General features: G+C 32.7%; 1 protein-coding gene across 6 annotated transcripts in view; it reads right to left on the bottom strand.

The window, feature by feature from the left end:
- LOC124359488 (transmembrane protein KIAA1109 homolog) overlaps positions 1–20,493 on the bottom strand; it is a 227,975-nt gene that overhangs the window by 57,490 nt on the left and 149,992 nt on the right. For all 6 annotated transcript variants that reach the window (XM_046812256.1, XM_046812252.1, XM_046812254.1 and 3 more), the window contains exons 55-64: positions 19,855–20,006; positions 19,098–19,323; positions 17,274–17,457; positions 16,312–16,500; positions 14,664–14,810; positions 12,852–12,966; positions 11,739–11,860; positions 9,820–9,951; positions 3,207–3,453; positions 336–547 (exon numbers count right to left, since the gene is read on the bottom strand). In XM_046812256.1, coding sequence (XP_046668212.1) covers positions 336–547; positions 3,207–3,453; positions 9,820–9,951; positions 11,739–11,860; positions 12,852–12,966; positions 14,664–14,810; positions 16,312–16,500; positions 17,274–17,457; positions 19,098–19,323; positions 19,855–20,006 — 1,726 coding nt within the window. The remainder of the gene's footprint in view (positions 1–335; positions 548–3,206; positions 3,454–9,819; positions 9,952–11,738; positions 11,861–12,851; positions 12,967–14,663; positions 14,811–16,311; positions 16,501–17,273; positions 17,458–19,097; positions 19,324–19,854; positions 20,007–20,493) is intronic.

The following is a 20,493-nucleotide window of genomic DNA, read 5'->3' as shown; positions in this document are numbered from 1 at the left end:
TTAATTTTTTGGGGAAAATGATGGGGCCTAATATGCGCCATATATGTGGCCTGTTTAATGAAGATGGTATAAACATATCAATATTTAAAATTAATGGAGTTTTCGCACATAATAATTTGATATCTGACTTCTGAATACTCAGTAGAAACAAAAAAATATGAATACACAATATCTTGCAGTATGAACTTCTGTCTTTGATCATTCATTAATGGACTCTCCACAACTACGGTCTAAGAGTCTTTTCTTTTTTTGTAATCAGCTCACTTTAGAATTTATGTTTACAACATTGGGTACAATAAAAACATGTAATGAAAAGATTATTAAGGAGCAACTACCTGCTGAGTAGCAGTGAGCACTTCCTTGTTAAGACTGGACCTCTGTTCTGTCCAATATTCATAGGCATTCTTGTAGTTTAGCCACACCAGGATAGCCTTGTCCACTGCCATAGGCTGGATGTAGATCAATGGCCTCTTGAGAGTAATCAGCACTACCTCTTTGTCTTCACTGCCAGACCCCACCATCTCTCCTTGGAAGGCATTCCGCAAAACTGAAATAACCCAAAATGTATTGAGAGGAGTAGCATTAGATTAAACATATCTATCTTCAATAATTTTTTCTTTAACACGTTGACAGCATTAGACATTTTACGATGCAGAATCAAACCCAGACTAGTTGGTCTCATTCAGTGTAGAACCACAAACGAAATTGAACGGAATTTCTTTAAATAAAATATCTGATAAATGATTAAATATTTTAAATATTAAAATGGTTGTTTCTGAAATACATAAATTAAATATTTAATTAATAATATGATTAATAATTCAGGAGCTCTAACAATACATTTCTGAAACTCATTACATTCTAATGTCATACACATGAGACAAAAGGCTAGTATAAAAATGCAATTACACTAATTTCTTATTTATGTGTGAATACACAAAAGTGAGGCATAAGTTTAGATATACCCCTATAAAAGTCGAAAGGTGCAAAGAATAAAAATAGTGTCTGGTATGACATCTCAACAGATGAGTGCACAACTTTTAGGAGACATCAACAGCCATCTTCAAATCTCTCATCTTGGATTTGGATAGAATATTTCAAAAGGGAATGGGGTCATGTGACACATCATATCGAACTGCCTTACTGTCCGGCATATAAATGTTAAATCTTTTTTAGTTATCTTTATTATTCTAGGCATTATGATCTGTTTAAGTCTAACCAGCAAACTCCTACATAAAAGTCCAACAGAGTGAGAAATCTGAATGGTGTTTTGTATGTTGTGTTTCTGTAGGTGAAGACACCACTTTTAGAAGATATGACGTCAGTGGTGCCTATAATGAAATCCGCCATCTTGGATGGGTAAATTTTTCAAATTGAAAGGAGATCATGTGGGAATCATTTTGAACTGCCTCATTCTCAGAAAAACAAATATTAAGTCTGTTTAAATATATCTTTATTTGTGTAGGAATTATGGCCTTTTAAATTTTAACCGCTGACCTTGTGGTATGTAAAACAGGCAGGAGATGGCAGGAATGAGCACAAATAGAATTAACAACATAAAGTGATACAAACAAAAGACATGACATGAAACCACAATCTTGCTTCCAAATACACTCATAAATCGAAAGTAAAAAATCCAAATAATGTCCTATATTATGGTTCACTGTAGTAGATGTGTCATCTATATTTTCAACTCATACTTCAATAAAGAATTTTGAATTTCAGTTCTTGGTTCTAGCACTAAATCCAAATAAACAATAGTTACATTATCTTTGTTACATTACGGGTGTAGTTAGCAAGTAGCCTTTGCGATGGAGTCGTGATTATTGGCTGTTCCTTGTTTCTTATCCTGATTTTGATATTAAATATTTTTGGAACCTTTATTGCTCAGGTTCGATTCTGTCTGCAATCAGCAGACCACACACGGAATCCCCAGAGGTGTCAGATCAGGCTTTGTGTACTAAAGCCAGCCTTGATTGCTTAAATTTAATTTAAAAACTCAAAAATAATTCTATAACAAAATTTGCCAATTATATATGCCAGTTAATAAGGTATAGTATTCACCTCTCATCACGGATTAGTTATAAATACTTTATATAGCCGCCTGCCCATCCCCCAGACTCCAAGTTCCCCTAAATTAAAAAAAATTATTTTATTCATCTTAATTAGTGCCAGTTGCGAGAAAATATGGTCATATAATATAAATTATAAATAATATAATTAAATAAATATATTATATTTATTTAGAATAATAAATTGTAAACTAAACCCCTTTTAAAATTCTTTTATTTCAGACACGTGTGTGGTACAAACCATCTTCAGTGTGAACACTTGGTTAATGTTCACACTGAAGATGGTTTATACCGAAACACGTGTCTGAAATAAAAGAATTTTAAAAGGGTTTTAGTTTACAATTTATTATTCTAACATAAAGATAGCCCTATAATGTGGAATTCGTAACATAACATATATTTATTTAATTATCTAAGATACTTAGGTTTAGAAGACCACCGGATTCATCTCTTTCCACCACAATTCACTCGACTTCACTCCACATCTGAACTCTGCAGGAATAGCGCGGGGAGAGGGAAGCTTATCATCTGTTTGGGTAATCAGACCGCCGGCCTACCACACTCTATACGTCAAGAGCATAAGAGTTTGTCTGATGGGAATTTTTAAATTCAGGAATGACCACCACATGTTTATTTTGAAATTCTGGTAGCAATGATTTCTTCATATCATGGTTTGGTACAGAAGAGGTTGATACATAGCATGTATTGGTACATAACATATTTTACTGCTGTGTTCAGTAAGTTGAAAATAAAGATTTAACATTATTGTTGGCAAAGTTTGTAATAGCACAAAAATATTAAAATAATAATATAATGATTTTATTCTAAAAGACTCAGGATGAACACTTTAATAGGCAATACCACACATACCCCAAAACCCCTTTTACTTGATGTTTCATTATTTCCTGATTTTAACCCATCACAGAAACAATGAAAATTTGGACTTTTTCAACTATTTGGCAGGCTGAGATGTAGAGAGGAAGGTCAAATATTGATAATTGGTATATATATATATATATATATATATATATATATATATATATATATATATATATAAGAAAATGTTAATATACAAACATGCTTTTTTATGCAGTTGAACCTAAGAACTATATGTTCTATTGAATGAACACAAACCAATTCTAGTTTTGAAGAATGCAAACTGTTGAAATTCAGGCTCAGCCTCCTCAAAGAGTACATTCCTGATGAGCTGACCAAGGCTGAGGTTGACATCCACCTGAGCCTTCCCAAAGATCTTGAGGGCAGCATTGGGCTGGGTGGCTCCTGACACATTCTGTACCCGGTTAGACAGCTGGAAGTCTACAGCCCCTGTCTCCAGCCGTACCGCACAGTTGGTGGGGGTAGTTGCTGTCAGCTGGATCCTCTACACACAGATTCCCAATATGATATCAACATTACTCATGCTATTTACATATCTTTCCTCAAAAGAAATGTTTATTACTTTCCAAAACTACCACACCCTGTTAGCTATACATACATTGGAAAATCCTTCGACACATAATTAATATTCTCTCTAAAGAAAATTACAAACATAAGACAAGTTTATATTGTAGACTTGAATGTAATTAAATTTATAACCACTCTAAGAAGCATTTCTAATGCAAGGCTTAGACTACCAATAAACATCCTCAAATTTGTCCTTAAAATTGAAAATGTTACATTGCAGTGTAGTTCAATAAAATATATAATATAAATAGCATTTAAAAAAGTCTGTAATGTAAGGAAGTGTTGATTAAACTTTTTCAAAAGTTAAATTCTGATTCTAAAATCGGGAAAGTCCATAAGAGTTGATAACCTAAGACCAATAAGTTTACTTTCAGTTTTTTTCTAAAATCATAGAAAAAATCATCAGAAAAAATTTAATTGCTTATCTTAATTCAATAAATTTTTTTGATCCGAACCAATTTGGCTTCACAAAAAATAAATCTACTGAAGATGCCCTAATCCAATTCACGAACAAAATTTACAGTAGTATAAATACGGGTCAGAAGACCAAGGGGCTCTTTATCGATTTTAAGAAGGCATTTGACCTTGTACCCCACCGAATACTTTTGGACAAAATGGGGGACGCGGGGGTGAGGGGCGTGGCTTTGGACTGGTTCGGGAGTTTCCTCGACGGCCGTACCCAGCGGGTGCGGGTGGGGGATCACCTGAGCCGGCCACTGCCGGTCACCAGAGGGGTTCCACAGGGCTCCGTCATCTCTGCTACCCTCTTTTTGATTTTTATAAATGATCTTTTGAAACAAGGCTTCGGTGGGAGTGTAAGTGCATTTGCCGATGATATTGCGTTTTTTATACTCAAAACCTGATCCACACGAACTATATTTGGTTGTTGATAGTGACCTTTCATTGTTGAGTTTGTGGTGCAAAGAAAACATGATGCAAGTAAATGTGAAGAAGACTAAGTTTATTAACTTTGACAAAAGAGGCTTTGACTTGCCTTTACCTTTGGTATACCATGATGTAGATTATAATTTAAATCCATGTGTTTGCCAACCTTTAGAAAAAGTTGATAGTTTTTAGATACTTAGGTGTGATTATTGATAATAAGTTTAATTTGGAATATACACATAAATACCCTGCATAATAAGCTTAGATCTACTGTTAGAACATTCTATTTTTTGAAAAATTTTTGTGATGTCACCCTAATGAGAACCATTTATTTTGCTTTAATTGATTCGAAAATTCAGTATGGCATAACGTGTTGGGGAGGATCTTTTAATTACTTGATTAAAAAAAATTAGAACAACACAAAATTTTCTATTAAGAATAATATTGAATAAAAATAAAAGAGAGAGTTCTTTCCCCCTTTTTAATTTCTTAAAAATATTGCCTGTGCAACATCTTTATGTATTCAAAGTTTTAAAAATATTTTTATGTAAGAAGTGGGAACAGAGGTACTTTTAACACTGCTTTCAACACTAGAAGTAATTACCAACTAAACTTTAGATTACCCAAAGTAAATAAATCAATTTTCAGGTTGTCCTTTGCCTATGTTGCTTCCAAATTTTTTAATCAATTACCAATAAATGTAAAAGAAAATAATAATTTAAATAAATTTTGTAAAGCTGTAAAAAGCTGGTTCTTTGAAAAAGAAAATCTTAGTTTTTTAAGTTTCGTACTGGAATAATATTTAACTATATTTTATTAAGATTTGTGGTTTAAGTTAAGTTTCGTTTTTTTTGGGTAGATAGTAAGTATTGGTATGTTAGATTTTACAATAAGTGCAGACGTCACTGAGCTATTTTTGTTTTTATGTTGGACTGGACTCATTTTTGTTTCCCTGTAAAGAACTGTACGTTTAAATAAGTAATGCTGCCACGCAACTTGTTATTGTGGTAGTATATGATTCCTGATTTAAATTTTGTATGTAATATGTATTTATGAAAAGGAATAAAATCATTTACTTCAATTGACTGAAAAGAGAAAAGAATTATGTACAATATTGAAATTTGTCAAATATTATAACAGTATTTACAAAAATCAAGAGCAGTCTATTACAATTCTCTACTCAGAAAACTGTTACCAGTTGCCAAGTTATTAAGATATCAGGACAAACATATAGTAAAAGCAAAGCTCCTTCACCGAAAACAACTCCACTTTTTTAATCAATAAACCCCTCACACTTCATGTGGCAACTAACGATCCATCAGCTGACATTATTCTACATAACATCCATGCATCAACACCTAATGAGAACTCTGCAAAATGCATAAATAAACCAAAAAACATCCAGCGCAAGAAAATATTAACAGTAACCTAGCCTGTATATCACATTCACAAAACAATACTTCTTTAACCTGTAAGAACCGTATAGATTCACAAAAAAACAAATATTGATAATATAAAAACCTTAACCTTATTACACCAAAATGCTCAAAGTAGTATCCTAAATAAAGTTATACAGCTGGAGTATCTGAGTCATGATGTAAATGTAGATATAATTGCTATAAGTGAACATTGGTTGTCAGCAAAAAACTTAAAAATATTTTCAGATAAAAAATTACGTTGTAGCCTCAATTTATTTGTAGAATTAGTTTGACACGGGGAGGTTCTTGTCTTCTTGTAAAAAATCATATACAATTTATTGAACGTAATGATATTTGTAAATTTAGTGAAGACTTTGTTTTTGAATGTTCCTCTATAAGAGTTAATTTCAACTAATTCTAATAAATTAAATATTTTAACTGTTAGTTGTTACAGAACACCAGACTCCGATATTCATTTATTCATTTCCAAGTTGCAATTGTTATTTGAATTAGCTTTGAAAGAGAAAAAGTACTTAGTTGTCTTAGGTGATTTTAACATTAATTTATTAAACCATAACTCAGAGTCTTTAGCTTTTAAGAATATTTTAAAATGTTATAATTTTAGATATTTTATAAATGAACCTACTAGAGTTACCAAAAATGTTGAATCTTGTTTAGATAATATTGTTAGTAACATACCTCAGAATCTGCTATCAAGTCTTAACCTTCACTCTGGCTTTTCAGATCATAATTTTTCTCAAATTTTGAAAATAAATGTCAATAATTTATTACTAAAAAATGAAAATAGTAAAAATAATTACACATAGGATATTTTCTGAGCAGGGTCATAGAATGTTTCATGACTTTCTGCAAAAGGAGGACTGGTTTGGATGTGATTTCTGGTGAATCGGTTGATGCAAATTTCTCAAAGTTTGTGATAAGCTGATATTATATTATGAATTAGCATTCCCATTAAAAACAATAACAAAAACTTAAGTCAAGTCCATATTCCTGGGTAACTGATGTGGTTAGGGCAAGTGCTGTCCTGTCAAGGGAGCTGTTTGCCAGAGCCAAGTCAATAAACACAGAAAATAGCTGGAAAGAATATAAAACTTACCTTAAACATCATAAGAAAATAGTCCTTTATGCAAAAAGAGAACCCCTAGTAAATAAAATACAATCCTCTAAAAATATTCCAAGAACAACCTGGAATATCATTAATTCAGAGACTAAATCATTCGCTTCTGTAAAAAAAACATTAATCTAATTGTTAATGGACAAGATATTACTGAGCCAATGGATGTTGCAATAGCATTTAACAGCACTTCACAAGTGTACCTCATATTATCTCAAACCAACTTGACTTGCTGAATTCAAGGCATTACGATCCACAAAATTTTTTTGCCAAATCCATTTGTTAATGGTTCATTTTATCTCTATCCGTTTTTGTGAAAAAGAGATAATTGAAGTTATAAGTAAATTTAAATCAAGTAAGTCACCAGGCCTGGATGGAATACCTCCAAGGATATTGAAGGAACACATCCACATCCTGTCAAAACCTCTTTGCTCTTTGGTGAATAGCTCCCTGACTCACGGAGTCTTCCCTGAATGTCTCAAGGTAGCCAGAGTAACTCCAATATTTAAAAACAATAATTCAAATCTTGCAGAAAATTACAGACCTATTTCAGTTCTTTCAGTTTTTTCAAAATTATTAGAAACTATTGTAAAATTACGGCTTGAAAATTTTTTAAAATCATTCTCAATAATAAATAAAAACCAATTTGGTTTTCAATCTAATTTGTCAACTTCAGATGCTATCATAAGTTTAACTGATTATGTGCTAACTGCTTGGACCAGGGACAGTCGACCCTGTGGCCTGTTCTGTGACCTCCAGAAGGCTTTTGATTGTGTAGGACCATGAAATTTTGTTAAATAAAATTGGAGTATTATGGCATCAGAGAGGAGTTGCTCTCAATTGGTTTAGTAGCTTTCTGAGGGATCGCAGCCAGGTAGTAGAGATAGTTCAAAACAGTGCTGGTTCTGTCCATAAATATCTATCTCCTGCCCGCTATTTGGAGGCAGGCGTACCCCAAGGGTCAGTTTTAGGTCCAATATTATTTTTAATTTTTTTAAACGACTTACCCAAGCAGTTCAATTTATGTGACAATTAATTCTCTTTGCTGATGACACCACTAGTTTGATTAAATCTGACAATAAAACTGAACTATCTAAAAAATTATATGATAACATTAGTTTGATTTTTAACTGGCTTTAAAGCTAACAAACTATCCTTAAATATTTCCAAAACATCCATACTTAATTTTCACTTTATTAGAAACTTTAGAGAACAACTTGAAAATAACTTTTTACCAAAGTAAACTTACTTCTACAAAAAATTGTAAATTTCTTGGTGTTACTTTAGATGACAATCTTAGATGGGAAAATCACATCAGTCAGTTAAATGGGAAACTAAATTCAGCATGTTATGCTATTCGTAAAATTAGAGACTTGACTGACTTAAGAACAGCAAAAAAACTATTTATTTTGGCTATTTCGAATCTGTGTTGAGATATGGAATTGTTTCCTGGGGAAGTTCACCATTTATTGAACAGGTTTTCAAACTCAAAGAGAGCAATCCGAATTCTACGAAATTTGAAATTTAATCAATCATGTAGAGGACATTTTTTTAATCTTCAAATTTTAACAGTAAGAAGTATTTACATAATGGAAGTTTTAACTCAAACATATAAAAGAATACAGTCCAAATCCCTTTATCTCCCATCATAACTACACAACACGTAATAGTTATTCTCTACCTGTTCCTATACACAGAACAACCCATTTTAAAACATCTTTCTCTTACAATAGTCAGCATTTTTTTAACAAATTACCTTTAGCATGGAGAGAGATTCCTACATTAAAGGCTTTCAAAAAAACTATTAAAGAATACATGCTTCAAACTGAAAATTTATACTTTTGACGATTTTCGTCCGAATTCACCAGAAAATAATTAAAATGTGAAATATCATACCACCTAGTATTAGCTATATGTTACTTGTGTTGTAGTTCGTATATTTTTTAAATTGTTATTTAGTATTTAGTGTTATTATTTCTTGACGAGCCTTATAACATTGTAATGTTCTATTGGGCTAATAAATCATTTCAATCATTTCAATCATTTTCAATCATTTCAATCAAACATTCTTGATTTTAAATATTTTTTGCCATTGATACTATACAAATGATGCTACCAACCTAAGGCATCTATACATAATAACATTATTATAATCATATACACATGTATACATGCACAATATCTTAAATAGACAAAATTCAGTTAATTTACTACATAATTTAACTACACACACTTCAAAAATTATTATAGTTTTCACAGTAGCAATTTTATGTTAGTTAAACAGTGCGACATACAAATACGAGATAGTAAGAATAAACAAAGATGAAAAGGTGAAAAAGGAAATGTGATACATTTCAAATAAGTTTTTTTACGAATTAATTAATTACATAAAGTTACAGTTATTATAGTAGATATAATAATGTAATAATTCACCATGGTTGCATGATAAAATAAAAATAATAATCAAATATAACTTTATGAACTATATCAAACTAGAAATAAAATTATCAATTTTAATTCCAATGAAGATTTAATCAGCAAAATATTCCACTCACAACATACAAAGGGTTAAACCACCCAACTTTCTCTGTATTCGTAATGGCTTTCAGCAAGTAAATTATTTTTATAAAATGCAAACAGAACAAGACATTACATATAATTATTTTCAAAAAATATCAAAAGAATAATTACATGTACTACATTGTTCTTATCCAGTATTTTTTTAACAAGTTTTAAGTTTTTTTTAATTTTATTTATTTCATGTAATTTATGAAAATGTTGCATGACTTCTTAGAAGTATGTTACTAAACATTAAAAAAATTAGTGAAACAACTCAAAAACTTACCTTTATCCTGATAACCAAAGTGAATAAGATCTGTTTCACTGTAGAAGAGTTGGAGGAATCATCAGAGTCCTCAAACCACAACGGTACTGGCTTCTCTCCTCCATACACTTTCTGTACAACTTCGTTTACTTCCTGAAAACCAAAAATATGAAACAATTACCTCTTTTTAATCAATTGATAATATAAAATCTCTTTTAATTCACAGTAAACGAAGCACACAGTTACATTAATTCCCTATTTGAATTTAGACAGTCATCACCACTGTTTAAATTTTGTGTGCGTGTGAGAATGCTCAATAACTTACCCAAAAATGCTGTGAAAAATCACACCAATTTAAGATAACCTGAAAATTAGATCTGAGATTTTCTGGCAGTGATAAAAAAAGCAAAGAATTTGAGCTGCTATTGTTTACCTACATCATGAATGTTTTAAACCATACAAATATTTACAAACTTGTTATTTTAAGAGATCTTTTGACATGCTTTCAAAAGTAAAAACTTTTATTGTATTTAAAAATTAAACATGCAATCAACAAAGTCATTAATCAATAGTTAAAAAATACTAATTCTTTATTACTCATGTGTCTTAATATTTATCTGCTATGGTTAATAGACTTGTTGAGTATAATTAACAGATTTATTCAAATTATAAAAACTGCGCAAATAAAATTTTAAAATTAAATTATAATACAAGAGATAATGCCAAATTTATTGTTTATATTAACCCCAGGGAGGGTATTATAACACAAGAGTGCACTAAAATAAAATCTTGTCCCTGATTTTTAACACTGACTTTCCACTATAAAAATTTTTTATTTTTACATCACGAATAAAAACATAATACGTTAAAATCTCATATGATTGTAGGTAATAGTATGTTTATAAATTTATTTATTCTGCTATTTCTAGTTGCCATCATCGTTATCAACGTTAAGAAAAATGTAAAAATATTTGCTAACATGCAGCCAAATCCCATGGAGTGACATGAGCCAATATCAAACTCAGTGTTGCCAATCCACATAAGCATATGAAAGCTTTATACAAAATATCAAATTTATAGGTTAGTTGTTTTCGAGATATTGTGTGAACAGATAAATATAAATTTTTCTAGCTTCTTGAGTGATAGACTTCCTTAACACTCAGCCAATTAGCATTACCTCCAAATTGGTTCACTTCTTGTTGGTTTATACCTGCCAGTAGAACTTAAACTGAGTACAGCAAAAACCTATGTGCCACTTAATTCTGGGACACCAAATGTATGTCCAGGAGTAGCACATCACTAACCGCAAATGTTGAGATAATAGTGTAAAAAGAGCTAGTCACAATAGGTTACTACTAGTTTACTGCAGAGGATAACCGTTGGAATGGGCGGGGCTCCCTTAATGTTAAAGGCTTTATAAAGTCTAATCACGAGTATTGTATTCTCTGCCTGCTCTGACTGGAAGAAGCGGGAACAGAGCTGCCTCCCATTCTTCTCAGGTGACCCAAGGTACCCATTATGCTTCTTCATGGGATCTTGAAAGGAGGCGCCCCATACCCCAACCTTACCCATGCTGAATATCCTGTCACTCCAGAAACTAAGGTCCTTAAAGGGCTAAATGTATTAAGAGATTCCTCGTTTTCTATGTAAGAAAAACCAAGCATTAAAATGATTTTAAATGTCTCTGATTGTCATTTCTGCTTTGACATGATTTCTACTTACAAACTACTAATATTTGAATCTTATATTGAAGCATTATTAGTTATGAAATATGATGATGATTATGTGTCTCAACAACATTTCCTCGCTTTCATGACTTATACTAAGTTTTTCTATATTTTTCTTATATTCCCTGACATAGAACAATTTCCTACATCTATTATGACTCATGAACCACTATAACCTATTGGTCTACCAATGATATAGTTTTGATATCGTACCTTCATGAATACCTTCTGTACAAAAACCAAGTGGTTCAGTAGGTCGGTGGTGAGGGAGTGTTCAAATGTACCAATGTCAGCCACAGCACTTATATAGTTTCCATGTCTCAGCACAACACCTTCTAAAAGTATAGAGTAAAAACCATTATTGAACATTTTACACTATATGAAATAACCTTTTTTACAGTTTTTAAACATAATTTAATCATAATATATTAATTGAACAAGATGAACATGGTTATTTATAATACACTTACATAATATATAAAATTCATGTTTAAATACAATTTTCATCCTTTACACTCTTTAATTGTTCTTGATTATTTGAGTAATATTAAAAGCTTCAGCTCAATTGCATAATTCTTGATTTTCTTAATATGGTTCATCTGAGGAAGAATAACCAGTAGCATACATCCATCTATGTTTTCATCTTAGACATAAGATAAAACTCTGGATGTACATTTAGGAGGGTGCTTGATAGTGGGTATATTTGATCGTCAAATATACCCACTATATTTGACGATCAAATATACCCACTATCAAGCACCCTCCTAAATTACATTCATATAGTTGTACTGTTGTACATCTCACCTGGTTACACTTAATAAGAGCTGGATTTTATGACAAGTAATAAATATACTATCCAACTTACAGAACATTTTTTCATGAACACAAAACTTAAATTGTTTTGAAAGTGTTTTTTACTATCTTAGTGTAACTCAAATGTATAATACTATTGTGACAAAACATTAAAATTTGTATCTGATAAAGAAAAATAATATGTGGATGTGTAGAAAAAAATAACAATGATTTTATCAGAAATAAAAGGTAGAAATACTTCAAATTCAAGAATGTACTAACACAGCAATTATTTCACACATAATTATAAAGCTAATTCCAATAAAAATATATTGCATATTGTAGTTTAGAGGAAAAACAAAAATATGTTATGCACCAATTTTCCCAACATAAGACATCCAATATGTAATACATTCCTTTATAAGTTTTCAAATTGTAGTACAAATTTCTTACATTTAATTAATATATGAAAATAGTAAATGATGTATTAAAAACTAATACAAAGAACTATTTAACTAAAAATATATGACACACCTTGACCAAAGAAAGGTCCCTCTGAAGGCTGAACTCCGTCTAAGACGTACTCAGCTGACACATGAACTTTGGGCAACTCTATGCTGGCTTCAGACGGTAGATTAGCCTCAGTAACCTGTAGAGCATAGACAAGAGTCATCAAATATATGATGGACCTTGACCAAAGAATGGTCTTTATGCAAGCTGAACTCAGTCTAAGACATACTCTGAGACATGAACCTTGGGTAACCTGTAGAGTACAGACAAGAGTTATCAAATAACCAAAAATTGGTGATTGTCATAGTATATTTTATGACAGTATGAACTTGATGAACTTGTTTTATTACAATAACATACCCATCTGGGTATCAATCAATGAATCAGATTGAAATCAGATTGATCAATATTGCCATCTGGCAATATTGATCAATCTGATTTGGGTCACTTGACATCTACCTTGAAACTCTTAATTTTGTAATATGATGACTATTAATCCATGCTGTATAGTACACCCATTAGCTTTGTGGTGACCTGTACTTAATACGTATACCGGTTGCAAAAAGACACTAGGTGATTGGAGTTCATGCAGGATGGGGTATACCCCTCCACCGCTGGGATATCACACCCTCCTAGTCTCCCCACCGCTGCGTGTCGCTTGCCTGCTCACTGGCCACTGCCACTGCACGACTTATGTATGTGCGCATGTGTGTGTGTAAATATGAACAGTAAAAACAATATTTACTAAAATTCAAACTTCCCCTTGCCAGAGATGACTCAGAGATGCCAGTCGCGTTGCTTGCAGCCTCAACTACTTTATATTTTTAATTGCACTGTTCCTTTGTATTTTTCAAGTGTTTGTATTCATTATACACAATTTCGTGAGTTGTCCGTGAAGTGGACAACCCGAAGGACACGCCGATTTAGATGTAGACGCCATTGAGTATATTGTATATGCGAGCTAAGCGACACTAGGCCTACATATAACAAAACAATACAGTTAGAGAATATGTAAGTAGCTGCAGTGTAAACAAAATGGTGCGAGCAAGACACAATCCAAACAGCTGACAAACTGATGCTCCTCCCACTCCCCACCACTACTCGCCACACTCCCCCCACCAGAGGGGGCCTCTCCTGCACAGTGCTGCTCAAATATTTGCTTCTGCGCAGGTTTCATTGCTAGCAGTTTATCTATACTACAGAAGGACAATTATTAATGATGAGGCAGTTTAGGCATTAATGATGAACTTGTCCTTGCTGCCAGTGACTCCTCTGGCTGCTCACTTGGTTCATCTTGTACTGAGTGTGTGAAAACTCTTACTAACCTGTACTTTGGTGGAGAAGGACAGTGAATGATGAGGCAGATCAATGATGAACTTGGCCTTGATGCCAGTGACTCCTCTGGCTAATCACTTGGTGCATCTTGTACTGAGTGTGTGAAAACTCTTACTAACCTGTACTTTGGTGGAGAAGGACAGTGAATGATGAAGCAGATCAATGATGAACTTGGCCTTGCTGCCAGTGACTCCTCTGGCTGCTCACTTGGTGCATCTTGTACTGAGTGCGTGAAAACTCTTACTAACCTGTACTTTGGTGGAGAAGGACAGTGAATGATGAGGCAGATCAATGATGAACTTGGCCTTGCTGCCAGTGACTCCTCTGGCTGCTCACTTGGTTCATCTTGTACTGAGTGTGTGAAAACTCTTACTAACCTGTACTGGAAAAGGACAGTGAATGATGAGGCAGATCAATGATGAACTTGGCCTTGCTGCCAGTGACTCCTCTGGCTGCTCACTTGGTTCATCTTGTACTGGGTGTGTGAAAACTCTTACTAACCTGTACTTTGGTGGAGAAGGACAGTGAATGATGAGGCAGATCAATGATGAACTTGGCCTTACTGCCAGTGACTCCTGTGCTCGTCACCTGGTCCATCTTGTACTGAGCCTGAAGTGATGGAAGCAGAGCTGCTGTTATGCTCAAGCTCTGAAACAATAAATTCGAGTGTATTCATATTGCTTAGCTGAACATTCTAAATTGTTAATGTTTTTTTGTAGGTACAGTTTTAATGTAGTTAACAATGATTATAACAACAAAACCTATTTTTAACTTTTGTTTGAACTTCTTCTAAAGCTGATGAAATTTTACACAAATATAAAGACTAGGGATGGGTAGATTCTGATACTTGTTATTTCGACACTTAGCAGTGTACCGAGGGTTCTCAATACTGCAGGTCTTAACTCTCGATATGTGGTCAAGCTGAATATCGAATCTATTGAATCTTCAATTAAATATATTTGCAGATGACAGCTAATCAGCAGTACACAAATTATTATTCACAAAAATGTGCTTTAGATGTACTTTGTGTTTAAAAACGTTAGACAGATACCCAAATTAACAAATTATTTTAGTTTAGTAAATAATATTATTTAGCTTACAATTCTTATTTAATATGTTTATCTATGTTCATGCATCACCTCGCATCTATTTGTGGACTTCCACTGTTCAGCAGTAAATAGATGTTCACTGACTTTTTCATCTTGTAATTTATGCAAAAACATGTCCTTTCTTGTATGATTGTATCTTAACATTTTTGTTATAGCAAAGGATGACTTGAAATTTTTTCTGTCCTAGACAAAGGTACACATGATTTTTCAGCCTGACATTGTTTGTTTAAACTTTGACTATTTGGGTGATAGTGAAACAGCATTCCAAGGATTGTTTTTAGATTCCGGCATAATGCAGGCCATCCAAAACTCATTGCCAATGACAGTTTGACTTAAAACTCGTCACCTTCCTGGTTCTAGTGCTTTAGGAATGTGAGAGAACTGGCTAAACATTTGTTTTGTGATTTTTCAGTCAGTGTTATTTTGGAACTCAGCATGAGCGTAATTTTCTGTACTTTAAACGTTTAGTTATAATTTCATAAATCACACTTCTTGACACTATAGATAACAAGAAAATTGTAAAGCGTCTATTCTCTTTTATTTTGAGTGAAGGTCGTCCACTTTGTTCCTCATCATGCACATTATAAGGCCATCTTTAAAAGCTCTCACCCATTGCCGTAACATCCCATCTCTCATTATGTTTTCTCTGTACACTTCACTGATCTAATGATAAATGTCAATTGTTTAGAAGACATTTAAGAAGACGTATCACACCATGTATTTCATAGTCGCCAATATGATTGGATTGGAGGAGGCATTACAATCACTCGTAAAGAAATGCTATGTAAGTGAAATAGTAGTTGCAGAAAATTCTAAATGGGTCTAATAATTCTATATGATAGCAAAAGAAGTTGGGAGGAATTTTTATGAAAAACTGGTAAATTACTGTGAATAAATAGACTGATACAACGTTTTATATATTATGTTACTTAAACAATATTGAATGGATCCGTAATGGCGGCTGTGGCTTGCTAACATATAATATATAAATCATTTATTACGAGGAATATTTTTTGTCTAAAATATTATCTTGAAATTACCTGGAGGACAACACTAAATTGCATTACGAGAGGTTGCAGCAACAGATTAGGCTCGATGAGCTGATGTCTGGGTGGCTCAGGGGCTGCAGCAGTTTGTGTCTGGCCGGGGGATTGCTGTGGAGCTGAGTCCACGTCGTCCACCGTTGTACCTCGACTCATACGGCTGGATGTGCGTGTTACTCTCAGCTCCTGCAATACCATACCAAGTTTATGACAAATAGTTTTATTCAATAATGTAGAAAATTTGCACCATAAATAGGTAGTTTAAATTTTGTGTAATACATCTTGGCAATGTGTTAAAACTGAATAATCAAACAGGATTCAGCTTCAAGAATTGATAGACCAGATTAAAGTATCGAATGTTGAATCGGCTGAGATTTGCCACGTCACTAATTATTGCACAGAAATCGTATTCTAGTCTGACATAAAATAAATATCACCAGAAAAAAAAAACTGTATGCTTTGGTTAAAAAATTAACTATAAGAGAATACAACAAGTTACAGGTATTTTCCTGTCAGCACTATTACATGGTAGAAGGAAGTAACAGACAGGTGTTTCTTATTTATGACATCTATGAAGGTTCCTGTGTTGGCTGATTCTAACCTTCGATGATAGGGAAGTTTCTTCCCGCATAAACAATGATCAACAGAAATGACGAATTTAAAAAAGAAAACTCAGAATAATTAAATCATTTAGAAGTAGCATTCAGTTGCCATTGCTGGTAATAGTCACTCTGTGCTGCTCCCATGTTAAAAATATTATTTATGTAACAACCATTAAAAGTAGTTTCTTCATATATATAATATATAATTTAAAAATAAAAATAAAACAAATATTCTGTTACTATTTTGGGAACTGTTTGGTTTCTATAGCCTTACTCTTATGAACACAAAATAACAATCTTTATCCTCTGCAAATTATTAAAATTAACTGCCGAGTATTAGTAATTATGTGTAAATACCTGAAGTGTGGAGGATAGTTGTTTACTGCCACGTGTCATCATGCCGTGCAGTGCCACGGGGTGTTGTGGAATGTCAACAGCCACTGCTCCGATTGTCAGCAGTCCTGAGTTCTTGTCTCGGCCTCGTCTCGTCACACTCGAGTATAAGGCTTGGGACTTGCCCACTGTCACCTTTACTACCATCCTACAAAATATTGTACACAAGTGTTTCTATATATTGTTTTATTTGGCTGTTTTCTTGGTTATGTAATAAAAAAATTAAATATTTTATTGGTGAGTAAGAAAAAATTAACAAAATTATGTTTTATAACTTGATCAAGTGACTAATATTACAACAGTAGTTCTTGCAAATTGAAAGTGTATATTAACAACAGTTGATGGTAACTGGCTAGGTTGTAGCTAAAATTTCATTAAAATGAAAACCTGGGGGAAGCCCAAACATAACAGCTGTAGGAGAAGATGAAATGAGAAGGGTTAGCCTATATATAAATAGTGTGATATAATGGAAGTAAAACGTAGATAACATAATATATTCAATCTTCTCCCGGGCGTTCACCTCCTGAAAGCTTGGTGTTAAAGTCCGATCACCACCAACTAATCTATCGTTGCTCTCTGCTTTGTGCTGTCATCATGCTACTTTTGGAATTGCTATTGGAAATATCTAGTGACAGTACTTTTCTCCTCGTTCATTGCATGTTTTTATGCCTAGTGATATTATCTAGGAGTAATATATAAAACGTTTTATCAATGCATTTAATACACACACTAACTTAACAGTTTTTCATAAAAATCCCACAAACTTATTTTTGAATAGTTTCCCTTATAAGCTTGACAATTTTTCAAATACCTCTACAGAATTTAATAATATTTAAAATGATGCATAATATATAACAATATTGTTTGAATAGAATTGTTAAAATAAAAAAAATGTGAGAGTGCTCTCCCGCAGTGGAGTGGCCGTATCAGTTCCGCCCAGTAGCACCAGAAGTGTGTTGCGGTAATTTCAGGAAACCTCTCTTAAAAATGTCTGGATTCTAATATTTTTATTTAGAAATTTTGGTTACAAATGGAGCCAGTACAAAAACAGTACAACTTGGTCTGAACATAAATATAGTCCTAAAAACTCATATTGTTTTCAGGAGTATACTGAGAGTATATTTGTAACTTATATAGCGTTTTATTTTAGCAAAACAATTTATTTAACTTAGACCAACAGAAAAAAAAATTTTCTATAATTTATGATATTTAATAAATAAATAATACAATCAACTATGATTAAAGGGTTGTACATTTTAAATTTGTACAGTATATGTTTCTGACCCAGCTTATTGTTTAGTTCCAGTACAAGTTTGCTTGGGACAATCTAGATTCTGATGTTTCTGGATTGTTTATAAACCCATACTGGGTGAATGGAGAAAGAAACAAAAGATGAGGAACTGAAAGGTTTTATTTGTACTGTTGCTGCTGTTGTTTTCTCAGCTTTCCAATCTAATATATCTATTTCAGTTGATACATTCACAAAGTTATCCAGTTGTTGCCATTTAAAATAATAAAAGGCTACCAAATATTACAATATTACTAGCTTTTCCTGCCTTAAACTTAAGATAATGAGCTTACATTTCTAAAATAAAATAGTCTATGAGTAATGTTTATTATTTTATGAAACATCTGAGAGTCACTATTTGATTATATAATAATATTTTCAAGATTAAAACTTATACTAACTAGAAATGTGCAAATATCAAAACATTTTCCAAGAACTATCAATATAATCGATTAATCGGTTTGATATAAGTAAACATTCTGTAACTGTGGTCTACTAACTGTTGGTTAGGTGCCACTCCTTCCAGTAAAATGATCATAGTGCGTCCGACATGGCCGGTGAGAGAACACTCGAGGCTGGCGGGCCGGGTCTTCTTGCGTACTGTAAGGCTGGAGTGGAGGTTGGTGATCTCAGCCTCTAGCTTGAGGCCACTGAGGGTGGCCAGGAGCCGTGTGCGGTGGATCTTGGCCACAGCCATTACCACCAGACGGGTTTTCTCTCCCAGGTCTGTCAACATAATACTTAAATTTCTCTAATAATAAAATAACTACACAACATAATTGCTTCAATATTTACAAGGTGATCATTTCTTATATTATAAGAAATGAGAATAAAATTGTGAAAATGTGTTATATGATTTTCGATTTTCACCTATGATAAGTTACTAACAATCAAGCTATTGTATGCAATAATAACATACTTATTAGAAATAGAGAAAATCCAATATATCGTTATTTGTTAAGTGTATAAATTTTAATATTATTATTACAGGATTATTAATTATAAGATATTACTATTAATACAGCTAACTTTCATATTAAACAACTTATAATTAAAATCTGAAACACTATAGACAATGTAAGTATAAAGAATCTAACTTTTTTTTAATTTTATACATAAGACATTGTAATTATCAATATTTATGGTTCTAAACTATCTGTTATCATGCTACTGTATTCATGATTGTCACAAAAATTCTAAATCACTCAGCTCTAAAGAAAATAAGTATGCTTATGTGTAGTTTTATGTTGCACTTACTGAATTCCCTAGGATTGTGAGGTGGTATTGGTGTGGAGGCTACAGGATGCTCTCCTCTCTCAATATCTTCATTGGACTTTACCTCGGTCAAGATGTCGTATTTCTTGTTACCCTTGTAACCTTCAGATACATCCCCTCCCACAGAGAAGCGACTATAACACAACAGAGTGTAGCTGAGATTATATACTTTAAAGTATAATTTTAAAATAGTTCTAAAAATAACTAAATTCATCTAAAATCACAACCAAAAACTGGTTGATTACAAATTTAACACTCGTAGCAAGCTTGTTAAAATATGCATTTGATTCTTACAACAAAAATTCAATTCTTTTGGTCATTCTGTTAAACCCTCTAAAAGCCAGCTTTTCAGTAGTGCTGTAACAACTCTTTGAAGGTTTTACTTTAATAATCAAGGAAAATAATTACTAGTACCATTTGATTTACTAATAATGGATTAACACATTGAATACGGGCCCGAGTATAGGTCGGGCTAGCACGCGCGCCGTTGTGTACGGAGCCTAACTTATACTCGGGCTCCGGTACTTATTCAATACGTTTAGGTTTTCGGTTAAAAATCGGGTTTAGTTGTTTCATACTATTTCCTATGTTATATTGTTTATATTTATACGTCTTTTTATG

Source organism: Homalodisca vitripennis, chromosome 4, assembly GCF_021130785.1.
Source record: "Homalodisca vitripennis isolate AUS2020 chromosome 4, UT_GWSS_2.1, whole genome shotgun sequence".
In the NCBI taxonomy this organism is placed as follows: Eukaryota; Metazoa; Arthropoda; class Insecta; order Hemiptera; family Cicadellidae; genus Homalodisca; species Homalodisca vitripennis.
Note: the sequence above shows the minus strand (reverse complement) of the source record. Positions and strands in the feature narration are given on the sequence as shown.